Source organism: Empidonax traillii, unplaced genomic scaffold (genome assembly GCF_003031625.1).
Source record: "Empidonax traillii isolate 1590-97213 ecotype Southwest subspecies unplaced genomic scaffold, ASM303162v1 scaffold1087:size276498, whole genome shotgun sequence".
NCBI lineage: Eukaryota > Metazoa > Chordata > Aves > Passeriformes > Tyrannidae > Empidonax > Empidonax traillii.
In genome coordinates, this window is record NW_020956280.1 from 112,808 (window position 1) to 136,380 (window position 23,573).

General features: G+C 42.6%; 1 protein-coding gene across 2 annotated transcripts; it reads left to right on the top strand.

Annotated features, from left to right (window-relative positions):
* On the top strand, positions 1-23,183 carry ARNTL2 (aryl hydrocarbon receptor nuclear translocator like 2). Of its 2 annotated transcripts, none has more exons than XM_027904764.1 (17): positions 1-217; positions 7,638-7,785; positions 8,857-8,892; positions 9,592-9,630; positions 11,618-11,775; positions 12,954-13,033; positions 13,391-13,483; positions 13,930-14,047; positions 14,800-14,943; positions 16,571-16,811; positions 17,696-17,802; positions 17,936-18,086; positions 19,025-19,080; positions 19,747-19,855; positions 20,512-20,599; positions 21,696-21,804; positions 22,007-23,183. In XM_027904764.1, the coding sequence occupies exons 1-17, from the start codon at positions 157-159 to the stop codon at positions 22,141-22,143; spliced, it is 1,875 nt and encodes a 624-aa protein (XP_027760565.1). In that variant the 5' UTR covers positions 1-156; the 3' UTR covers positions 22,144-23,183. The 2 variants fall into 2 exon arrangements, with proteins under 2 accessions (XP_027760565.1, XP_027760567.1); XM_027904766.1 differs by lacking the exon at positions 1-217 and adding an exon at positions 6,173-6,338.
* Positions 23,184-23,573: the final 390 nt, after the last annotated feature.

Below are 23,573 nucleotides of genomic sequence, written 5' to 3' on the forward strand. Positions count from 1 at the left end.
GGGGCGGGGCGCTGAGGCGGGGCCGGGGGCGGGGCGTGGCGGGGCGGCCCCTGAGGCGTCCCCGGGCCGGCGGCTCCTCCTCGGCTCACCTCGGCTCACCCCCCGCATGCCGCCGGTGCCGGGGGCGCTGTGGAGCGGGGCACGGGGCCGCCCGCCATGGCCGAGGCAGGAGCGGGGAGCGCCGAGGGCGCCGACGAGGAGCGGCGGGCGGCGGAAGGTAGGAGCGGGGTCCGCCTGAGGGGCGGCCGTGGGTGCCGTGGGTGGGGTGTGTCTGTCTGTCTGTCCGCGTGTGTGTCTGTCTGTCCGTCCCCCTCGGTGATGTGGCGCGGGCGGGTGTTGTTGTGGGGCCGGTGCGGGGCACTCTGGGGCTCGTGGCCGGCGCCGCTCCGGCGCGGAGGGGGTTTGTGTTTTGATTATCGCCGGGCGCTGCTCTCCCGCACAAGTTCCTGCCCAGGTGGAGGCACCCGGGGCGCTCACGGGGAAACCACGGAATCCCGGGAATGCGGTGGGAAGGGACCTCTGCACACCATCCGGTCCACCGGGACAGGGTCACCTGGGGCAGGTGACACAGGGACGCGTCCAGGTGGGGCCGGAATGCCTCCAGGGAGGGAGATCCACGACCTCCCAGGGCAGCTGTTCCAGGGCTCTGCCACCCTCAGTGCAAAGAAGTTCTTCCTATTGCTGAGGTGGAACTTCTTGTGTTTTAGTTTATGGCCACTGCTCCCCGTCCTGTCGCTGAAAAGAGCCCGGCACCCTCCCCTGACACCCGCCTGTGTGATGGCCACTCAGTGCTGTTTATTGCCATCCTACCGACGTGATGTGCACTAAAGATCTCCTTGGTTTGTTTTTAACTTGCGATGTAGTTCGTAATTTCACTTACCTTTGCGTTCCTAATACTCTAGTATGAGATTTTTTTTTTTTTTGGGTAGGTAAACATAATTTAGTATTTTAAGTATAGTGATTCTGGCTTCTCTGTGTGTGTGTGTGTGTGTATGTGTGTGTGTGACCAGGGTTTGATGTTCCTTCCTTGTTCTTAATCGTAAGTTTCTGGGACTAAAAAAACCCAGGCTGGTTGTAAAACACCACCAGCAGCTGCTCCTCCTGCCTGGAGAGGAGTTCGGTGCTTCCCCTGTGCCGGGGGAAAGGAGTGTTTTGGACGGGGTTTGGAGAAACAGGAGCGAGCCACTCCCTCTGAAGCCGGCCCTGCAGTTCTGTTTAGTTAGCACCAGCTCTTCTAGGCTCAGTAGTGGTGTTTCATAAACCTCTGCTGGGTTGTGGGTGTTGTGCTGGTGTTTTTATGGCTATGGGGACCCCGGCTGTCTCTAACAAGTTGACGTGTTTCTGTCTCTGCTGCTTGGTTGTTTAAATATTGGGGTGAAAATGTTGTGGCAAACAATGCAGTGTTTGAAAACAGAGCGGGGTGTTTTTCCGGGGTGTTTTTGCAGTCTGTCGAACTGCTGAAACGAGAGTTTATTGTTTATAGCGTGCACATATTGTAAGGAAAGGAAATAAATAAATTAAAGAAAACCCCAGGTGCATGGATGTTTCCATTTACACACGGGAATTGGAAAATCGGTGTTTTGTTGTGAAATAAACCCCTCCTCGCTTTTTTAGCTCCCCATGTTTATATCTGTCCTTTGACTGGATTTTGAAGACACAAGTTTTGGGTTTGTTTGCTTTTAAGAGACTTTTATCCGAATTGTTTGTGGAATAGGTCCCCACACTAAGGTTGGCTGCTTAATATATTCATTTGTTTTTTCACTTGGCTGGACACGTTACTGTTGGTCCATTTGCACATCGTGGAAAATCAAATTCTGAACGGGACATTTGACAGTGAGATGATTCCCAAACTCGCAGGCAAACAGCTACTCACCATTCCTTTAGGAGTGCGTGATTGGAGAGGGTTTGTGGGTTGTTTTTTATTCAGCGATGAGACTCCCGATTGCTGTCAGTGGGTTTTACCTGCTGTGAACCCCAAAGTGCCTGGGAAAGCAGGGCACCCTTTCATGGCCTTGGGCAGTGTCTTTTCCTTAACTGGTTACTGTCTTGTTATTATAGCTTTTAATACAGCAGGTTTGGCCAAATATTTGGTGCTTGAAATCTGTCAGGGAACTGTGTTATTTAAGGGGGGAGTTGTTACTCTTGACTGATTCTCTGCTGAGCGATGAAAATAAGTCAAAACAGCAGCAGAGAGTAATCAGTTGCCTCTGCTATTGTTTGATTTAAATATGTATAATTCAGGATATTATAACTTTTCATTTGCTGACACTAAAAGCATATTCAACATTTTTCAACTTACCATATAAGAGTTCATCCTCTGCACGGTGTTGTTCATGAGATTGTGAATTCTCTGTGTCTTGCTCCTGCATTACAAAGTTTGGGGAAGAATAAGCTGCTTCAGACTGTACATTTCCACTGTTTTCAGAACTCCAGTGAAAATTGTTGGCCCAGCTTTCCACCAGAGATGCTGTGGGCAATGATCTTGCTGTGACCGGCCTGAAGGCGCTTTTCGTGACCTACTTTAAAGGTCTAAAATAAATGAACTCAAAAATAATACTAAACACAACTTTCAGCCCTGTTTCCAAAATATGGTTCTTTGTTTTCTTCTCCTGCAGTTCAGATCTGCAGGAGCTGGAAAGGGACGTCACAGCACCTGTAACTTTTCCTCCTGCAGCACTGTGTGTATGGTGGCTACAAGTATAGATTTGTCCCTCTCTAGTAAAAATCTGCAGTAGGAAGTCATTAAAATAATTTTGGAAAAATGATAAAATAAGGCAATTTCCATGACCTAGTTATTTAACTCGATAGCTCTGTGTGCTCCATGTGTAGATGGATATCCATCTGGAATTGCTCAGGTCGTCCTAGACAAGGAATCACAGAATCCTTTGGGTTGGAAGGGACCTTAGAAATCATCCAGTTCCAACCCCTGCCATAGGGACACCTTCCACCAGCCCAGGTTGCTCAGAGCCCCATCCAACCTGGCCTGGGACACTGCCAGGGATGGGGCAGCCACAGCTTCTCTGGGCAACCTGTGCCAGGGCCTGCCCACCCTCCCAGGGAAGGATTTCTCCCTGATATCCAACCTAAACCTGTTCTCTGTCAGTTTGAAGCCGTTCCCCATGTCCTGTCACTGCAGGCCCTTGGAAATAGTCTCTCTCCATCTTCCTTGTGGGCTCCCTTCAGGTCCTGGAAGGCCACAGTGAGGTCCCCCCAAAGCTTCTCTTCTCCAGCTGAACAATCCCAGCTCTTTCAGCTTTTCCTCCCAGCAGAGCTGCTCCAGCCCTCCATCTAATATATTACAACAAATAAAATAAAATAAAAGAGGCCGTTCATTCTGACAGGGCTCAGTGAGTTGCTGCTCCCTGGCTTGGCTTGCAGGGCAGTTTTGGTGTCCCTGAGCTGGGCTCCTTTCAGGAGAAACTAAAGTCGACTTTTGTTGCTGCAGGGTCGGTGCTGCTGCAGTCCCATCCCACACATGCCCCAGGGACTGAACCAGGGGTTCTCAGGCAGCTTTAACACACATGCACTGTGAGGATTTTTGGCCCAGTGAACCAGAGTAAATGTGATTTACTGTAAGCTCCCTGAACTGCTTTCAAATTAGAAACAGGGGCTTCTGCACCAGCTGCTTCCCCCTGACCTGCTGCTGTTCTGCCACTGATTTCCCACTGCAGATGCAGCCCAGGAGTTCCTGTGAGCACGTTTCAATTTTAATAACTTATCTCCTTACACTGCACAACCCTCCTGTGCCACTTCACAGCCACTTCCAACAGAATTTTGAGTTCTTTAAACTTGTCAGGGCTTAAATTTCCAGCTCAAGGTTTTTATGTGTGCCAGGAACATACCTTTGGAAAATCCACATTTTAATGGTTTGTGGCATCTGTGATCTTAGAAAATTCAGTTCAAAGCAGCTTCTTTCTCCTCCTTTCCTTCTGCCAAAAAGTGTTTCAAAATAGGGAGCTGGATTGAAAAGTCCTTATTCTTGGAAATTTTATGCCGGTATTACCACATAATAAACCCATTTCTCAAAGTCTCATTTATCCCAACACTGTGAAGGGCGTCACCATAAGTTTTATAACTGTGCTTATTCATTGACATTTTATTTCAAGCCCACTTTGCTGCCATCTCCTGATAACTGGATTTGGATGCTGCTTTTTAAACTGGCTCAGTGAGGGTTGACTGACAGCTTTTGTATTAATTTATTAATACATACATGACTTGTATCCTTCTGTGTGTCTTATATGCTTGCCTTCTGATGATTCCAAAAAGTCAGTGTTTTGGTACTAAAGCAATAATTTAGGATACCTACGAGGAGGAAAAGGTGACCTTGCATGGGGGGGTGGTGAGTGGATCATGAGATGATAGTGCATTAATTAAGGCACTAATTTTGAAAGACTGTCTTGGGCTTGAACTTGTTGCATGTGATAGCAGCCTGGGGCTGGTGTATTTTTAAGGATTGCATGATGGTTCTGGAGCCACCTTGGGTGGGATTCATCTCACTCCCTTCTGATGTCCAAGTGTGGATATCCAAGTCTGAGCCAGTTGCTTTGGTCCTTATGTAAAAGGTGGATACTCTTGGGCTGCATCTCATGGAACCAACTGTAGGAATCTATTTTAGATGGAGATGAATCACCCTAGAACTGTTGTGTTCCGTGGAGCCAACTGGAGGGATCTATTTTGGGTCAGGATGAATCACCCTGGAAGTGTCTTCCCTCCAAGAGGGGCTGGAAGGGCCACTTTGGATGTGGACATGGTTGTTTGCTCAGATCAACCTCCCCTTTTTTGGCTGCTGGAGTTGGGCCATGAGCTTTGTCTAAGGGTTGTGTTTGCCTAGGAACTGAAAACCTGCAAACTCTCGGTGCAGCAAACAGCTAGGAATGTGGCATGTGATTGGAAAAAACCTTCATGGGAGAACGTGGAGTCTCCCAAGCCGTGTTTCTGTAAGCATTGCACGGGCTTGGGCAGAGGCTTTGCTGGCCACGGGGATGTGTTGGTTTGGGGTGTCTGTGTCCCACCCAAACACAGCTCCACGCACCTCATGTGCACTTCTTCACTGCTTTGCCAACCCCTCGGGCACCGGAGTTATTATTTCTTTTCCCTGTAGACAAACCCAAGAGAGTGGGATCTTGTGTTTTGAGATGATGAGAACTTTGTGTATTGATAATCACTTCTTAAATGCTTTCTTTGCCTGATTACAAAATATACTAACATTAGTGTTTAAAATATACTACAGTTAGGGTTAAAATAATAGTGGGTTTTTTTCTGATACACTCACTATTTGTGTACTTGTACTGCTGTGTTTGTACTGCTTGGATGGTCTTGGCTCTTTCACAGAGAAAATGATTCCACTGGGGGGTTTCCTGTATTGTTTTCATCTGTCCCAGTGTGTCCAACATGCTTTTAAAAGATGTCTGATTTTTAATATAGATAAGCTTTTTAATATAGATGTGCTTAGTGCTGAGAGCCAAGCATAGACCATAATGGAGTTGTCTTTGAGGGACTATTCATTTGCCAATTAATTTCAGTTGTCAGTGTGCCAGGGGCATTAACAATGGAATGAACAGTAATAAAAGTGTCATTTCTCCATGCTGGAGTTTTATTGGGCTTGCAAACCAGGCTGGTGTGAGTTATAGCCCTTGGGGTGCTAAAACACAACATCTCAACTTGAATAAGTAGATAATAACTCCTAAAGTGTTTCTAGGAATTAAAAATGATTTTCCAGGGAAATAATCCATCTCTCAAAGTGAGAGAGCTGGAGAAGAAAGCTTTCAATCCCAGACTCCATGAGGCTGACCCTCTCCAGGGAGAGAGAGAGAAGGAGCACCTTGGAATCACCTGGTTTAATGATAATTATCAGAGAGCCCTCAGAGATTATTTTAAATCACCTTCAGTGACTTCTCAGAGCTGACCTGGCCTTAGGAGCTGTTTCTACCCCCCTCTTGCTCCGGTGAGTGGTAGGTACTAAATTCCCCAGGACCACTTTTCTACTCTGCTTGGCAGTTCTGACACTTCAAGTTGATTTCTTTATCTGTTTTCTGTTGTGCTGTTTATTTTTGAAGGGTTTGGGTTGATTTGTTTGTTTTGTTTTTTTTTTTAAATCTTAAACCACATATATAAAGAATAACAGTCATTCTGCCAGTGTGATGGCTAACTTGGGAAAACGGTGCAAGAGGCAGTGGATTTTGTTCCTGTGAAGGGCAGTGGCCCAGAAAGGCTGGCCGTGTGTGCACAGCAGTATTTAGGTCAGTGGGTCTGGGCTGGCCTGCTTTGTTCCAGGACGGAAGGATCTCTTGTGCTGGAGGCATTCCTGTCTTGGAATCATGTAGGTCTCTGCTTAGTAAGTACTCTTTATGAATATTCATCGTGGAGGATTATACTTCGGGAGCTTAATCTAATAATTACAGGATGCTGTGACCTCGGTGAGTTAAAACTGCTCCCCTTAAATAAACACTTCCTTTGGAATCGGCGCCGTGGTTGGGTTTATAGTTGTGTTAATAACAGAAATATAAAATGAGAGACTATTAGGAAGAGGAGATTAATCATAGAAGTATTTCAATATCTACCATTTGTGCCCTTGTAGTACTTAGCATGTCCTTTTTTTAATACCTTTTTTTATCATGTCATTTCTTTTAATCTTTTGAACAGCCCTAAACTGAATATAATGTATATCTGAAATAACCAAGTTTTCTTGCTGTTGCACAAAGGCTGTTACTTATTTTTCAGGTATTTCTTGAGTTCTTTGAGTTTCCACCTTTTTTTTTTTTTTTTGAGACTTCCTGTGTGAGTTAATGAGTTAAAGAGCTTTCTAAAATAAAGCAGGGGCTGACTTTGTGTCGTCTGACTTGACAGAGAGAGGATTAGTGGAAGACCAGGCAAGCTGTTTGCTGGAGTATTAGCCTATATTCCTTTAACTCTCCAGTCATATTCCATCAGCAAATGAAAACCTAGCAGGTCACTTTTATGGTGCAAGATGTGTTTGCACCTAAGGGTTAAAAACCCCCTGTGCTTTGTATCGTTCTTCTTGCAGTTTTGACCTGTCATTTACAGACAGCACAGATGCAAAAAAAAAAAAAAAAAAAAAGGGAGGAAACTAACAAGAAAACATCCATTTTTTAGTTGCTGTTGGATTTTCCAAGTGCTCCCCTTGGCCTTTTTACCCCCTTGTAGCTGTAGGAGATGCTCCCTTCCTGAAATGACCTCTCTGTGTCTCTCACCTGCCCCGAGCATGTGAAACCTAAAGGAGTTCCTGCCTCAAAACTCCTCCAGCTTCCATGGCAAATGTCCTGTGTAACTGTGGATTTTATCTCAGAACATGGATCCCTCTGTATTTCTGAACTTTAGTTGAGTTTGAGCCGCAGTGTTTTGGGTCTGTGAACTCCTGGGGTTGCGCAGCAGGATGTCTGAGGTGCTGGGGGGGATTTAAGGAGGGGAGTTGATATATTTTGTGTGTGTGTTTTCTGTTGATGGGGTTCAGGAGATCATTGCAGCACTGTGGGAGGTTGCTGGGGTTGGAGCAGTGTTTTCTGTGTCAGAGGCCTGGAAGCCACACACAGAGAGCACTTTCTGTCCAGCTGGGAATCCAGATGGATCCACGCTGCTGCGGCTCCTCCTGGACACTGAGCTTTTATTGCCGTTCACAGAGAATTTCCCGGTAGATGGGAGCCCCTGTGTTGCCTCTGGAGTCTCCAGCCTCATGAATCCCATCCCCACGCCTGCCACCACCACTCCTTTCAATGCTCCGGTGCCTGAGATTCCCAGGAAGCGCAAAGGGAGCGATTCCGACAACCAGTGAGTAAATCCCTTCTCTCTCTGTGGCCCAACTTTCATTTTCCACTTTTCTTCCAGGTGCATTGTCAGCCCCCAGTTATTAAACCCAGGATCCTATAAAGCCATATCCTGGCTGAAGTGTCTGGATGATGTCTCTCAATCCTACCTTTTCTTTTTCCCATCTTTTCCCCTTTTTTTCCCCTCTGCTTTGCGTGCTGCTAAAGGCAAGTTATTAAACTGCTTGAAATCTCCCAAGGGCACACTTGGGAATATTACTTTGGAATATTACCTTCAAGCATGAAATCAGATTGTTAATTAAGCTGTTTAATCTGGAACTGCTGCTTCAGTGCCCAGAGCAGCCGCTGCCTTCAATGTGGGGACTGACCTGTGACCTAAAAATGGGGACTGTCCCCTGGTTGTGCTCAGGCTTTTTAAGTGGCTCATACTTGTTTTCTCCTGGTTTGTAGCTGCCAAACAGATGCCACTTGACCAAAAAAGTGATCTGTTCAAAGCTGTGTTAATCAGGCAGAAGGGAGGGGCACGAGGCAGATTTGATGCATTACGAATATCTCCAAACCAGTGTGCAAAACCCATCTTTAAAAAAGGTGGGGGGCAGGAAGTTTACATGTGTTTGTGCTTATTAAAGCAATTCTCTTTAACCCCCTGCTTCTTCCATGTATATCCCATTGATCTACAGAACGTACCCATACTGTGGGTGTCGAGGGAACTGGAGATTCAAGTGTGTCTTGTGGATCACTGAAACCTCCAGCAATAATTGGTTTCTGGGGGGAGAAAACTAAACTCTCCATTCTTTTTCAGTAGCACTTGTGGATTTTTACCCATTCAGTAGAGTTTCCCTCAAGTTTGGATTTCTCTGATTAAAAAAAAATCATGTCCAAGTCGAGAAACTGATTGACAAAGTATTGGTTTATAAGAAGTAGTAATTAGGTCCTCAAAACTAGTTTTCTTGCTGAAAGGAACCCAGTGGGGTTTCCACTAAAATTCTTCTGTGGCTTTGCTTCCTTGGGTCTCTTCAGTCATCCTGTTGTGCTCCAAAGTACATTTTGCTTACTTGATGTCGTGTTTCTGCAGGGACACGGCTGAAGCTGATGGGGATCCTCAGAAAAGGTACTTTTTATGCCTGACTCCATCTCTTTGGAGTGCTTTTGGACGTGTCACACTTGCCTTGATAAGCTGTGTGGTTCCTTCAGGAAAGCTTCATCCAAGGGCAGGGCTTTTACAGCACAAGGTGATGAACAGGAGGGGGAGATCCATCCAGTGGTCGGGGTTCCTGGGACTTCTTCCCAAGGCATTTCTCCCTGCTTCCGACTTCACCAGATGGGTGGTAGGGTGGAGGTTAAGGATGGGAGCAGATGAAAAGCACCACTCAAATAAGAAGACTTTTTCCCTTTCAAACTGTAATTTAGGCCCAGTCGAGGCAGGGGTTGCTCATTTCATCATCTGACAAGAAGATATGAGAAATCCCCATGTGAATAGATGAGCTCCCTTGTAAAATTTGAAATCAAAAAAGTAAAGTCGAGCTTAGACTGAAGTTATTTGAACGTTCCAATAATGTTGTATAGCCCCATAATTATGAAATAGCCCCATAATATGTTCAAACAGCTGTGAATATTGCCAGCTGTGCTTTGGTCTCTTTCTGTTGTGCATCACTTGCTACACGACTTTTGCTTTCAGGAATTTTTGGGGCTTTGCTTTTGCCAGAGCCATAGTAAAGTTGTAGCATTTTATATCTTCTGAAAGTTGTGGGAGGAAAGAGGTGCCAAGTATTAAATATGCAATGTAAAACTATATTTTTTTTTTTCCTAGGAGTGAAGATGAAGAACATGTTAAAGTGAAAGATTTCAGGTACTGATTTACAACAGAAATATGTTTTGCTAGTAAATAATAGTGAAATATGAGTTTGTGAAACCTCTCAAATATTTAACTGTATACTTTTCCCTTTCCCTGCTTAAATGTGTAGGAATTTTTTACTAATTTTAATAAAAGTTGCTGCAGAATATCTCAGATGGCTTAGCAAAAACAGGAGAATAAAATTTTCCAGGTGAAAATGAAATGCAGAACACTCAAGTCATCTTTAAAGGGAGGAACTGATGCTTCATTGGGGTGAATTTGAGAACTGTTTTTTCTGGATTTGTCCACACCTGCAGATATTTAAAATTTATCCCACACAGAAATGGATTCAGCTAAAGCACAACAGAGAATTCTCATCCTGTCACAAGTTTTTGTGTAGGGAATTATTCAAGGTTTGCCACTGAACTTGGAATTCACAGCAGCTGAGATTCACTTGTAAGATGCAGCCCCAATTCAGGCAGATATTTTCAGCTGCAGACAAGCCACTTTGTAAAACCAGAGCTGTTCTATAAAATTGATTTGAAAAATGTCTTTCATTTTTCATGGGAGCAGAGATATCAAACCAGAAATCCATAATCCACTCAGCATGCTGTCAGAGGTGTTATTTATACAGTGTGCTAGCTAATAATTGTGAAGTGTCCCCGTAATCTAAACAAAACCAATGAAACTAAAATGGCCCAAGATATATTCACAGTTGTGTTTTCCAGAATGAATTTGTCTCCACAAAGTATCCCAGATTGCTGTAAAAGATTGTGTTGTATTGTTCATTTTGTTTCCTTGAGTTTTGGTTCATTAGCTGGGGGGAAAAAATAGAAGACTCTCTGAGCTTTTCTCCCCCGTTGAGTTCTTCCAGTGGTTTTTTTTTTTCCCTTCAGCTTTTCTCCCTTCCCCTTTACACCTGGAAATGTAACACAAGGCTTTTTGAGTCATCCAGTCACCTCCTGAATTTCTGCACCCACCTTGATTTTTTTATAACTTCTTATTGACCCTTGGAGATGGGGAAGGTCGCTCCCTTTCCTGGAATGACTGTGTCCCTCTTCCCGAGGTCCACAGGTCAAGGAGCAGACACAGTATTGTACCTGACTGTTCCTACAGCGAGGGAAGAGTCGGGTGAACCTCTAAAGCTGAGCATAACTCCTCCAATTAAAATGCTTTTAGAAAGGCTTTAGAGGGAGAGAAGCTGATTTCCTGGCAGAGTGACCCAGAATCAGTTGTGTGGTGGAGGTGTTTTTTTTTTTTTTTGGAAGGAAGTAGTAAAAATAACAGATAACAAGGTCTTTAAAACTGCACTTTGTTCTTTCTCACCTGACCAGGAAAAGGGGACGTTTTCTGAGTTATTGTGGTAAATGACACAAGGCACAGCTTTTTCTTTCAGTTCCCACTACATCCCTTAAAATCCCAAGGAAAAGTGTGGGAGCAAATGGTGGTGTTTCTGCTTCAACCTGAGGGGTTTGAGGGACTGAGTTAACAGGAAGACACTGCTTATTTCTGCTTGTTGAGAGTTGCATAAAAGAGATTTCAGAGAGGCTTTAGCCTGTGCTGGGACACTGTTTCTGAAAAGGAAAAGGGCAGAATGAACACCCCATCCTAGTTCCACGGTTCCAGAGATGAGGAACAGAAATGTTTCCCAGGGATTCCTAAAGGACATCCAGAGTTTTCCTCTGTAGGGTGTCCAAGTAATCACTTGGAAGTCAAAGGACACAAGAATGATTTAACTTTTATAAGTCTTCATGACCACATATAATCAAACTGTTCCTTGAGAGTGTTTTTCCTCCTCAGTTTTTCCCGTCATTATTGGGACCATTTCATTTGTTCAGGTGAATCCCACTCAGCTGTCCCAGTGTATGAAAATTGTTTCAGTGCAGTAGCACTCGTGGGGTGTGTTCCATTGCCAGAACTGAACTGCTGAATGTTATGGAGGGGTAAAAAAAAAGAAACATGTGTTCTACATCTCTCTTTTAAAAATATTTTTTCTTCTCAGAGAGGCTCACAGTCAAACAGAGAAAAGGAGGAGAGACAAAATGAATAATCTGATCGAGGAACTGTCTGCCATGATCCCTCAGTGCAACCCCATGGCCAGGAAGCTGGACAAGCTCACGGTGTTAAGGATGGCTGTGCAGCACTTGAAGGCTTTGAAAGGTGGGGTTTAGAGAACTTAATCCTTGTTCTAACAGGGGCTACACCGTGTGTCTTCTTTGGTCTCAGATAAACCAAGGATAACTCATTTTGCATTTCCTTACTGTATTTAGTTCTGGGGCTGTTCCTCATTTAAATCTCCATCTGTATCTTCCAGAACTTGAGTTCTTCTTTTTGCTTAGTACAGCAGAAAAAAAGCCACCCTTCAGTATCTGATATTTTCTGTCTTGCAGCCAAGTCACTCCTTGGTTCTTTTTAAAAAGTCCAGGAGTCGAAAGAAAAGTTGCAAGACAAAACATACTTTAACAAAACAATTGATGACTTTGATAACATTAAAATCTTAAAAATTACGTGTTAGAGAGTACCCAGAAAAAGAGTTATAAACTCAGTCAGCTGGCAAAGCGAAAGTAATCATGGATCTCAGGGAATGTTTAGTGTCAGGATCAACCTGGGAAATATTCTTTCCTCTTCTTTTGATAATTGCTGGGGTTTGGGATTGATTTTTTTTTTTCCTCCCCTAAAAAAGTCATCTCCAAACACAAGTTGCACATCGTACAGTCTGTCAGCAGCACACAAGATTTTGGGGGTTTGCAGTTTATAAACAACCATCTTCAAGAAACCTTCAGCTCAAACACTTATATTTTACCAACAGGATGTGAAAACTGGGCTTAACCCAGCACAGTTTTATGTTTATATATATATCTATATATCTCTCTATATATATATCTCCTCAAAACAAATGCTTTAAGAAGCACAAGATGTTCTGTGGAATCATAGTGAATGATGAAATGTGCTGGAAGGTTCAACTGCTGTTTACCTCAAAAAGTATCTAGAAACTTATAGACATGCTTGTAATGGAAAAAAATCCTTTATTTTAGAGTGCTTGCCATGGGTGCTAGAACAGCACATGCAGTGAGTCAGTCATTACATTTAGTGAGACATTCAGTTTAACTACAATTAGTAAAAAATTGTTGACAATAAAAAATAGTTATGTGCTTGTGTGTTTGAGGTTTTTTTTATTTATTTTTAGAATTCCTAGAACTGTTAAATATTTATTTTTTTTTAATTCAGCTGCTCTGGTCACAGAGCAAAAAATACAAAATATATACTAAGTATGACTCCTTTGAAAGTGAATTTCAAATGTGACGTCTGACATCATGTCTGATTAACCCACTTTCCAGGTTCCAGCAGCTCCTATACAGAAGTCAGATACAAACCTTCATTTTTAAAGGATGATGAACTCAGACAGTTAATCCTGAGGGTAAGTGGAAGGACACTCTCAGGTGAATGATGTCCTTATTAACTTCAGTTTTTGTAACAAACTTTTTGCCCAGCTCTGTAAATGACTCCCAAATGAAGCTGGGAATTCTCTGGGCAACCTGTGCCAGGGCCTCCCCACCCTCCCAGGGAAGAATTTCTTCCCAATATCCGATTTCAACCTGCTCCCTGTCAGTTTGAAGCCATTCCCCATGTCCTGTCCCTTGTAAGTAATCCCTCTCCATCTTCCTTGTATTCAATTTTAAAAAGCAGGTTTAGAAAGTGTGCTTTCTTGTAGTAATGAATATTCACTGGATGTTTTAATGGCATGTTTTTAAAGACAATATCTCTATATTTCCAGGCTGCAGATGGATTCCTGTTTGTGGTTGGATGCAACAGAGGGAAAATCCTGTTTGTCTCTGAATCAGTTTGCAAAATACTGAATTATGATCAGGTTGGTTATAGTTGAGTTTCTTGCTTGCTTTTAACCTTGCATTTTCTGAGAAATTTGAAAAACTTGTACATTTTTCTTATTTATACCATTTTTTGGACTTTCTTTGGGTTTAAACCAGACCTTGTGTCATCATTTCTTGGAATTTCTTTAAAGCTGCTTCAGAGTAAGGCTGGATATCCTGTAATAAAATATTTGCAGGTACACTCAGTGTTCCTGACCTGAGTAACAGCCCCAGATTTCAGCTCCCCCTGAAGAAAACTGCTGCTCTGAGAGGATAATTGGAAGATGTCCTAATTTCTGGGGTGCAAGAGATTTTCTTTTACACAGTCAAGTGATTTACTTTTCTTTTTTTAGTTTTTTTTTTTTAAAGCAAAGCTATCCTTTTCAATAGCAACACGTGGGTGTGGTTCTCATCTCCCGTGGGATTTGTTTTGTTTTTCAAACAGGCCAGTTTAATTGGGCAGAGCCTGTTTGATTATTTGCATCCGAAGGATGTCGCAAAAGTCAAGGAGCAGCTTTCTTCCTCGGACATCTCCCCTCGGGAGAAGCTCGTGGATGGCAAAAGTAAGTCCCACTTGAACTCAGATTGTTTTTGAAGAGATGTCAGTAAATCCAGTTATTATCCAGGATAGAGGGCTGTATTTTGATGTGCCTGGGTGTCCTTGTGACCCATTTGAATGTGTATCTGCTGCTCGGAATGCATTTTGCAGTTCAAAGTTAGCCCAGAAAGGAGCTGATTTTAGATCATAAGAATGACTGACTGAGATTTGCACTGTTTGAACATTTACCAAGCTGTGCTCTGACCTTCTTCCTACCAGGAATACTACTTTTTTTTCTTGTATTTGCTAGGTCTTGTCAATACAAAAGCCCTGATGGGATAAAATACTGCACTGTCAAGAATCCCTGTCTGCTCTGAAAATGCTAAGTGTCAATCCCACTGTCACCAACCCTCCCTCTGCTCACACTTATTTCTCATGTGGGAAGCCTTACGTACTGTGCAGCTCAGGGCTAGTTTAGAGCTGGCTTTTACAGGCATCCTTGGGCCAAAAAACCAAACTGAATGAAAGTTTCTTAAAATACCGCTCAGAATATCAGGAGGGGTTTAAAAAATAGTTTGGTAGCTGGTTGTTATTTGTTTGTTTTTCATTCTGGAATCTGTGGGGCAGCCGCGTTTAATTTATTATTTAAGCTTAGACTTATTTCGTGGTGAGGCCAGGATTTAATTAGGGAAATGCAATACTAGAAGCTCCATGTTTTGGGAAGTTCCACTGTGTGATTTTGGGCTTTTTTTGACTGCTTTACTGGATTTTTGTAAGCTGGCTTGCAAGTCCACACAGATTTCCAGGCTGGACCGGCTCGGCTGAATTCCGGGGCTCGCCGTTCCTTCTTCTGTCGGATCAAGTGCAGCAGGAGCACGGTGAAGGAAGAGAAGGAGTGTTTGCCCAACCCAAAGAAGAAAGGTATTCAAGCAGTGTAGATCAAGGAGGGGGTGCTTTTCAGCTTGAAATGTAAATTCCGAGTTTAAATTGCCGGTGGCTGCCGTGACCCTCGTGTAGCTCTGGCTGATCTCATAGAGCAGCTGGAGAGAAGTGGAAGTTGGACAAACAGTCTCTTTGTAGCCTTTCTGCTCCCTGTTCCCTCCTGGAAAACAGGGAGGGAGCTACAGTGGCTGTTTAGGAGCGTGTGTTGTGGTCAAATTTTAGAGGGCTCAGGGAAATACTTGAAAGAACTGGAGCAGATGAGAAGAATGAGACTAAATAACTTTGTCTTGAAGATAACTGAGTGAATAAGGCCTGCAGACTCTGCTATTTTGAAGGAAAAAAAAAAGCAAGTAAACCAACTTTTTTTTTCTGATTTTGTGTTGTGTGTATTTGAAAGTCTGAGTTTTTCCTTTTTTCCCCCCTTTTCATTGTAAAGTTATTTTATCAGTGTGATCCCATTCATTTTTCCAAGGATTTTAATGTAGCTCATATTCTGCTATGTATGCCTGTACAGTAATCTACTCTTGTCAGATTTTCAGTGAAAATTTCCATTTTTAAAGTGTAATTTCCAGCTTTTGTTTAATACCTCAGTCTTGATTTTTGCAAAGATGTGCTGAGACTGGTTGATCCTGAAAAAACAACCCTCCAACTTCTCTTTTTTTTCAAAGTAACCTGTTACTGTTGAGATACACCCCACAGCTGTAAAATTTAAGAGGCCCATAATTGTAAGTAAAATAGAATCTGGTTGATCCCTTGATGTGTCAAATAACTGGGTAAGATAAGAATTTAATAGTTGGATAACTGTTGGGAAGGCACCTGAGAAACTGGGACAAAGTCCCAGTGGGATAACTCAGTTTCTCATTTTATGGAGTTGATAAGTGTTGAGAGGAAATCAAACCTATGGAAAGCACAGGGATATCAGAAGTGCTTTGGCATTTTTGGGGGAAGGCAGTTCCTGTAGGACACATAAAATCATCTCTGTGCCTTGATGCACATGAGGCTGTTTGCATGTTATGTAGGTGGCAAATGTGCTGTGATTTTAAGACATTTAAAATATTTGTGTTCCCAGAAAATGGTGGAATTCAGAAGCCTCAGGCAAACAGAGAACAACCTGGATTGTTTTGGGTTGTTCACAACTGCTTCTTGGAGCAGTTGCAGCGAGGATGTGTTAAAATCATTGTGTTCACAAAGAGTAGATTGATTTGGAGGCTGCAGAGGGCCTTTCCAGTTAGTTTTAATTTATAATCCATATGAAACCACACAAGGGCAAAGGGAGCTATGGGTTGCCAGACTGTTGGTTTGCTTTTTTTTTTTTTTTTTAATTGTTATTATTATTATTGTGCCACTGTGTTTGAACTGCCAACACCTATAACTTCTCTTCCTAAATCTCACGTAGGGGGTTAGAAGCACTCTCTCCAGGTAAGCCAAAATCAAGTAGTACCAAATCAATTTAAAACCACTCTGTAAAATTATCTATAGCCTTGTAGGTAAAACTAAGATGTAGTTGCTGGTCTCATGGCCAATAGAGTAAAAAAAAACTAATAAAAAAGTAGTTTGGTTTCCTTTTTGAACCATAACTGCTCCTCACTTCGTCTCTTTGTTTCAGATCACAGGAAATACTGCACCATTCACTGCACTGGGTACCTGAAGAACTGGCCTCCCAATGAGGTGGGGGTAGAAGAGGAGAACGATGTAGAAAAGGACAGTAGTAACTTTAACTGCCTTGTTGCAATCGGGAGGTTACACCCTTACATTGTTCCCCAGAAGAGTGGAGAGATAAAAGTCAAAGCAACAGAATTTGTTACACGGTTTGCCATGGATGGCAAGTTTGTTTATGTAGATCAGCGGTGAGTGTTTTGTTCTGTGTGGAGACAAAATGCCAATGACACCACTAATTAAATTTTCTGCCAGAATTTCTAATTAGAATTCTAAAAAAAATTTCAGAATTTTTTTTTCCCCGCTGGAAATATTTCAGTCTGAATCCATGAACTCTTGGGCTCTTGTTTGTTAGTTTGTTTGTTTTTTCCCAAACATAAAACTTAATGTATAAAAGTGTATTGTTCCACAGAAATGTGTTATAAATGCACTCATATACTTACTTATTCTTAAAGGAAAATCTCAAGTTAGAGCTTTAGAGCTCTGCCTGTGACTAAAGACATTTAACCAGAAGTTATTCTTAAAATCCTACTATTTGGGACAAATAGGTCTGAGTGAGGTACCAAATTATTTCATTAGAAACGAAAGCTAAGAAGTTCCCCTTCTCTGAACTTTCTGAACCAGCTTTTTATTTTTTATGTAGACTGAGTATATTTTATTTGTGGTGTTAGGCTTTGCATTTTGAATTTCATCGTTGCCCCTGGGGACTGTGCTGCTTTCACTCATCTGTTCCTTCACCTGCAAGTGTCAGTTCAACCCTATTCCTTGGACAATCCTGAGCTTTTTAATGACTCCTTTTGTGTGTCTGGCTAATTATGACCTAATCACCACAAGTATTTCGTGTGAACATATGGTTTGCTTGTCTAAACACTGGGAGTTTTGTCTTTGAATTGCCATTGATTGCAAATGGAAACTCGCAGTGCACTGTTCATTCAGGGCTGTACTAGTGCTTTCTTCCTTTCTCCAAACACTGCTTCTTTAAATATCAATTTTTGCTTTGCCTGATCGTGGAAAAAAACCCCCCAGCTTTGCAGTTGTTTGAATCCTCTGGAGTTCATGTTTCTGTTTCTCATAGTGCCACAGCAATTTTAGGGTATCTGCCCCAAGAGCTTCTGGGAACTTCTTGTTACGAGTACTGCCACCAGGATGATCACAACCATCTAGCTGAAAAACATAAAGAAGGTACAAAATAACACCATTCAAACACTCCTTATGGAACTCCACCGAGTCCTGAGCCTCCCTCCTGATGGCTTGCTTTTTAACTTCACCTTCCTAGGCGTAAAGATGGTGATTATAACTTTCCTTTCTTATCTAGTGCTGCAGAATAAAGAAAAAGTCTTTACAAATTCCTACAAATTTAGAGCAAAAGATGGCACTTTTGTCACTTTGAAGAGTCAGTGGTTTAGTTTCATGAATCCATGGACCAAAGAGCTGGAGTACATTGTGTCAAACAACACTGTGGTATTGTAAGTAATTCCCAGCAATCTCCATGTTTTGTTTTTTTGTCTTAATTACAATTAGCATTGAGCAGAAAGCAGCCTGTTTAAGAAGCAGGGCAAGGCTGGAAAATGTCAACACCAAAAGGGGCTGAGGAGCTTGGACAACCCTTTTTTTTGGCCTTTACCAGCTGTTTTTATTTCAACCCTAGGTCAGGGGTTTGAGTTTGAAAACTGTGCTGTTTCCTGGTGGGAAAAAATGAAGGGGAAGGATTTCTTCTTAGAGGAGGGAAAGGAAGGATCTTTTAAGAAAGGGAGATACAAGTAAATGGACATGTCAAGTTAATTCTGCTTTTCCTCCTTGCCTTTACAAGACTTCATGTGTCAGTTGACCCAATTTTAAGGGCTCCCCCACCTACCAGGTGTCAGGAGGTGGAGAAGAATAATTGGTGGATACTCTCCAAAGTGACAGCCTGTGGGACAGTAAATAGATGTGTTCAATTCTTCTTTTTTTACTTTTCATTTTTCTTTTTCATTCTCCTTGCAATGGAGCAATAATTTGGATTGTTCCAGTGATGCTGGGGGACAGGGAGGATTTTAATGGAATTCAAATGAACAGAAGGGAGGCAGCCACTGACCTGTCCTTGTAGCACTTGTTCCTGGTTACCTGCCCTCCCTCAGAGCATTCAGTTCACAGCCTTGTTCTCTTGCCACGGAACACAGACAGCCATCTTGGCTTTCTTTTTGATCTGGAGGATAAGTGGGAATGAACAATTCACCCAGAACCAGTGCAGAGGATTGAACATCGAAACCTGGGGGGGAATCTCTCCTTTTTACTGGTTTGAGGATGTCAGTTTTTATTCTGTGTGGGGTAATTTTGACATCAAACATGAACATGCTGGATTTTGCCCTTGAAAAATGAGCTGATTGTTTTTGTGGTTTATTTTTTTAATATATTTGAATCTCAGAGGTCACAAGGAGTCAGCTGAAGAAGAGGTTCTCTACAGTTCCCAGCCTGCAGAAGGCAAGTGTTGCTTCTTATAGTTACCAGAGATGCTTCCCCTGAGCACTCACTCCAGATTTATTCCCTCCAGGACTGTTTTTACTCCAGACTGTGTGCAAGGAAGAATTAATTTTTTTTTTAAAGCTAATTCTGGTGACAGTTTCTTAGCTACTTACAGCATCCTAATTCATGTCATTCACAGAACTGTAAACAGCAGCATATTTGTAATTTTAGCAGCCTCTGTTGTAGCAAGAATTTTGTTTGATAGGATATTATGCTTCTGGCACAGAATCTATTCATATTTTAGCCACTCTTCTAAGGAAGTGTAGTTGTGCTCTGAGTTCACGTGGTGAATACAGGGCAGTACGCATAGATACACATTTTGTTAATAATTTCTGGCACAAATCAAAGGGTTTTTCTCCCTCCTGTGCTTTGCATTGTCTGTGAGAGAGACTGGAGGTGGCAGTGATTAAAGCCAATTTCACTACTGGAGAGCAACAGCTTCCACAAACTCACTTGCCTTTATATTGCATATGAGGCTCACCACACCCTCCCCCACCAATTCTCAAGAATTTAATTTCTGAAAATAAGAGATACAGAACCAAACCCGCTTTAAAATGAACCCTTGCTGTGCAATTAAACTGCTACAGATTTAAAGTGTTGTTTGTTTGGTTTTTTAATCTCCAGATGCTGTGAAACAGTCTTTAGTAAGTGTACCTGGAATGTCCTCTGGAACAGTCCTCGGTGCTGGGAGCATAGGAACCGAAATTGCAAATGAAATATTGGAGTTGCAAAGGTAAGAAAGGCTCAGCACCGTCACTGGGGGGGAAGAGGTTTATGTGCTCTGTGGGGGTTGCCCAGGTTCCATTTTCATGAGGTGCATCCAACATTTGGGGGCTGAGCAGTGGCACTGGGAGGTAGCAGTTCTGATGGAACGGACCAGTGGCAGAACACACCCCTGCTGGGGGTAAATAGTTTTGTTCTGGCAGTGCCATTTTCTTTGAGGAGAGGATTATTTGACGGGGCTTGGCAAAGCGTTACTGTGGTGCAGCTGCTTCGCGTGGTGATGAAGTGGGTAGATAAACCACTTGGGAAGGGGAAGTGAGTTTCCTGTGAGTCGTGTTAGGGTTTTTTCTGGTAGGAAAACTTGCCTTGAAACACTTCCCAGTGGAACATTTCCATAGCCTGTGTTGTCCCTGAATGCAAACCTGTCTCCAGGACAACTCTTCCAGGAACTGAGGCTTCATCAGAAGGTTAAGGTCTTGTTATGGTCAAATTTAGGATGGTGGAAACATCATCCCATCAGTTATCTGCACTTCAGTCAGAATTTAAGACCTGCTTGTTTCCAGTTACCTGAGCAGAGCTTCACCACTGGGGAGCTCTGCTGGCTTCTGCAACACAAGGACTTTGATTGATGGGACCTGGTAAATCAACTCAGTGCATGTATTTTAGGTTGCATTCCTCACCATCAGGGGAGCTGAGCCCATCACACCTCCTGAGAAAGTCCCCTTCTCCAGCTCTGCCTGTGAACTGCAGCGATGTGAGTATGGAACTGCCTGACAGAACCTGAAACCTGGGCTTAACATCAGTCACCTGCTCAGTCTGACAGCCTGAATAGCAGTGCTGCCTTTCTGTCCCTTGTAGTTTTAGTCTTAATGTTCTTGAAGACCCTTTAAAAAAAAAACTGTGCTGTTTGGAAATGTTTAAAATTGTGACTTTGAAGGTGTTTCAGCTGTCTAAAAATGGATAGGACGATGCTGTTTTGCTAATTTTGTGGTGCTGCACACACTAATAACTTTATTGTACTTAGTAACCATAGCTATGGAACAATTAACATATTTTTTAACCTAACTGTATTGTCTGTTGTATTGTGTGCACTGTGTGAATCAACATTTACCTCTCCATCAGCACTTTTGGAAGGTACATGTCCTTCCATTTAAAGACAGTTTATCGTCCCTTTGCAGTTTTCATTTCCTAACAACTCTGCTCTGGATTGTTTTGGCTTCCTCCCCTTTCTTGTTTAAGTTGTCCCCTGTGTTACCACAGATTGCTCTGCCAAACGTTAGCTAATTTGTACACACTGAACTCCAAATCATGCAGCATCTCCTCATGAGGATGACTCCACTGTATTCATTGAGGGGTTTGCTTTATCCTGGGCTTTGGTGTCCCATTTGTTCCCAGAATACTTCTGGAAAGCCCTTCAACTCTGTTAATTCCCCGGTGGAAGTCAAGCAATCCAAGAAGCTCTCCTGCTAAATCTCATTGTGGTGTTACATTAGAAAAATGGGGGGAGGAAGTAAAAAGTACTATTTTTTTTTTTTCTGATTTGTTTGGGTTAGGATGATTTTCATCTCAAGTGTTGCTATGATTAATGTGGTTTAATGCACACAGAACATGGTAGGTATGAGCTGGGGTTTTGTTCATCTTTTAGCTGGAATGTTTCGATGTTGACAAACCAGTCACTGGGAGTTAGTAGTTTATGGTGGATGTGGAAGTTATTCCTAAATGCAGAATATCTGCCTGTTTTTCACTTCCTCTATTCAGCTCTTTGTAACCTGACAGTGTTCCTGCCATGTAATAACTGAGACTAAATTCAGGATTTAATTCAGTCCTTTGCACTCCTTGTGTTCTTCCAGGTGCCAAATAAAGAGCTGATCCAGTTATGTCCTTCAGAGACAGAAGTTCTGGAGAATTCCGAACAACCCCGGGGTGCTACTCCATTTCCCAGCAACGAGCCTCTCCTCAGTAAGATTGATTTCCCTGGGGAGATTTGGGGAGCTTTTATTTCATTTCTCCTTGTTAAGTTTGTACAAACCCCACCCGGCGTCAGGAACAGGGTTCATTGGTTTTAGACTAAAGGGAGGCCAGTTTAGGTGCTGTTTAAAACCAGGTATGTTTTGGAAGTTCTTGGTGCTTCCTGCTGCTGATGTTTAAATCCCTTTTCCAGGTGGGAATTCCCAGCTGGACTTTGATGCAATATGTGAAAATGATGACACTGCCATGACAGCTCTCATGAATTACCTGGAGGCTGATGGAGGCCTTGGGGACCCAGCTGACCTCAGTGATATCCAGTGGGCTCTCTAGAGCTGCTTTTTCGGGATGAGAAGGAATGTAAAACCCGTAATGCACAACAACCACACATCCTCAGTACTGTATTGTAGGTTTTTTTAATGTCTCAGTTGGATTCGAACTTACTGTCTATATATATATATATATATATATATATATATTTTTAAAAACTGAAGCCTTGTTCAGAGAGACACAACTTCTGCTGCACCTCTGGAAAATGCAATATTTTGTTTTTTCTCAAGATGAGGAAACCTTGAAATTTTAATATTGAACCACCTGTAACTGGAATGCTTAGAGCACATTAGTATATTTTTGCTAAGAAGCTTTAACCAAAAGGTACTGTACAATGTACAGGAAGACTTTATTTCTTAGTTTTAATACTCAAACTTTTATTTATTGGGTTCGTTTCAAGCTGTAGAATACTGGTTATCCGTGTTACCTTCTGTAGAACCTACTGTACTTGTATGGTTTGAAGATATTTGTAACTATTAAATTTCATGGAAATGATGATTTGCACACACTAGAGTTGTAAAATAAGGTGTTGTGATTCTCCAGTGATGCAGTTTGTGATTCCTTGCCCTTCTCAGCAGGGCAGTTTTTGCAGTCAAAAGTGAAAATAAAGAATACAGATCTGGGAACAAAGGTTGGAGTTGGATCCCCAGAACAAAGAGGAGAGAATGGTTTGAGAAAAACAGTCATTTTCCCAGTAACCAAGGCGAGAAGGGTATGAGAAAAAGAGCACCAAACTTTTAAATTACTATTTGGTATTGTTTTTAATGCATTGTGAGTGCAGAGAACCTGAGACAGACAGTGCTGTAACTGTCATAAAGCACTTTGCTCTTGTCCCAGGTCATTTCCTAACTAGAGGAACTCTGGGCAGACTGTCTTGGCTCCAGGGTGAGCCTTGCACTGTCTGTTAGTGAGAGAAATGTTAAATTCTAAAGCCTCTTCTGTTATGTTTTTGAAGATAAGGAGAACTTTCTGTTGCTTGAGTCTGTGACTTCAGCAAACCCCTGTAATACAGCCCTGTCTGCAGTCAGGGCCATGCAGGAGGAGCCTTTGGGGCAGCTTTGCAAGGGGGGATCCCACTTACAGCCAGTGACTCAGGAACGGGGCACTTTACAGCTCTGATCAGAACAACAGAGCATTAATAGATGAGGAGGAGCTTTTGATCTCTGCTTTTAAAGGCTTAGACAAATTTTATCAGAGTTTTTTCCTGTTTTCTTAGTTGTTTTTTTTTTACATTCAGGTCACGAAAGAAAAGCGTTTGGAGATATTTGAGCTGTGCACCTTTTAGCAGAGACATTGAAACCCAGGTACCACCACGAGCTCCATGGCATTTACACCCCAGGACAGCCTGTTCCAGGGATTTTTGGGAGCACATGGATGTGGTAAACACTAGATGTCCCCCTTGTCCTGCTGGGTTAACCACCACTTGAACTGGC

Bases quoted from the DNA above. Each gene is read 5' to 3' on its own strand.
- ARNTL2 (XM_027904764.1), top strand. From the start codon at position 157: ATGGCCGAGGCAGGAGCGGGGAGCGCCGAGGGCGCCGACGAGGAGCGG. The intron at 13,484-13,929 runs GTTGGTTATAGT...TTTTTCAAACAG, and splicing joins AAATACTGAATTATGATCAG to GCCAGTTTAATTGGGCAGAG. The intron at 21,805-22,006 runs GTAAGATTGATT...TCCCTTTTCCAG, and splicing joins CAGCAACGAGCCTCTCCTCA to GTGGGAATTCCCAGCTGGAC.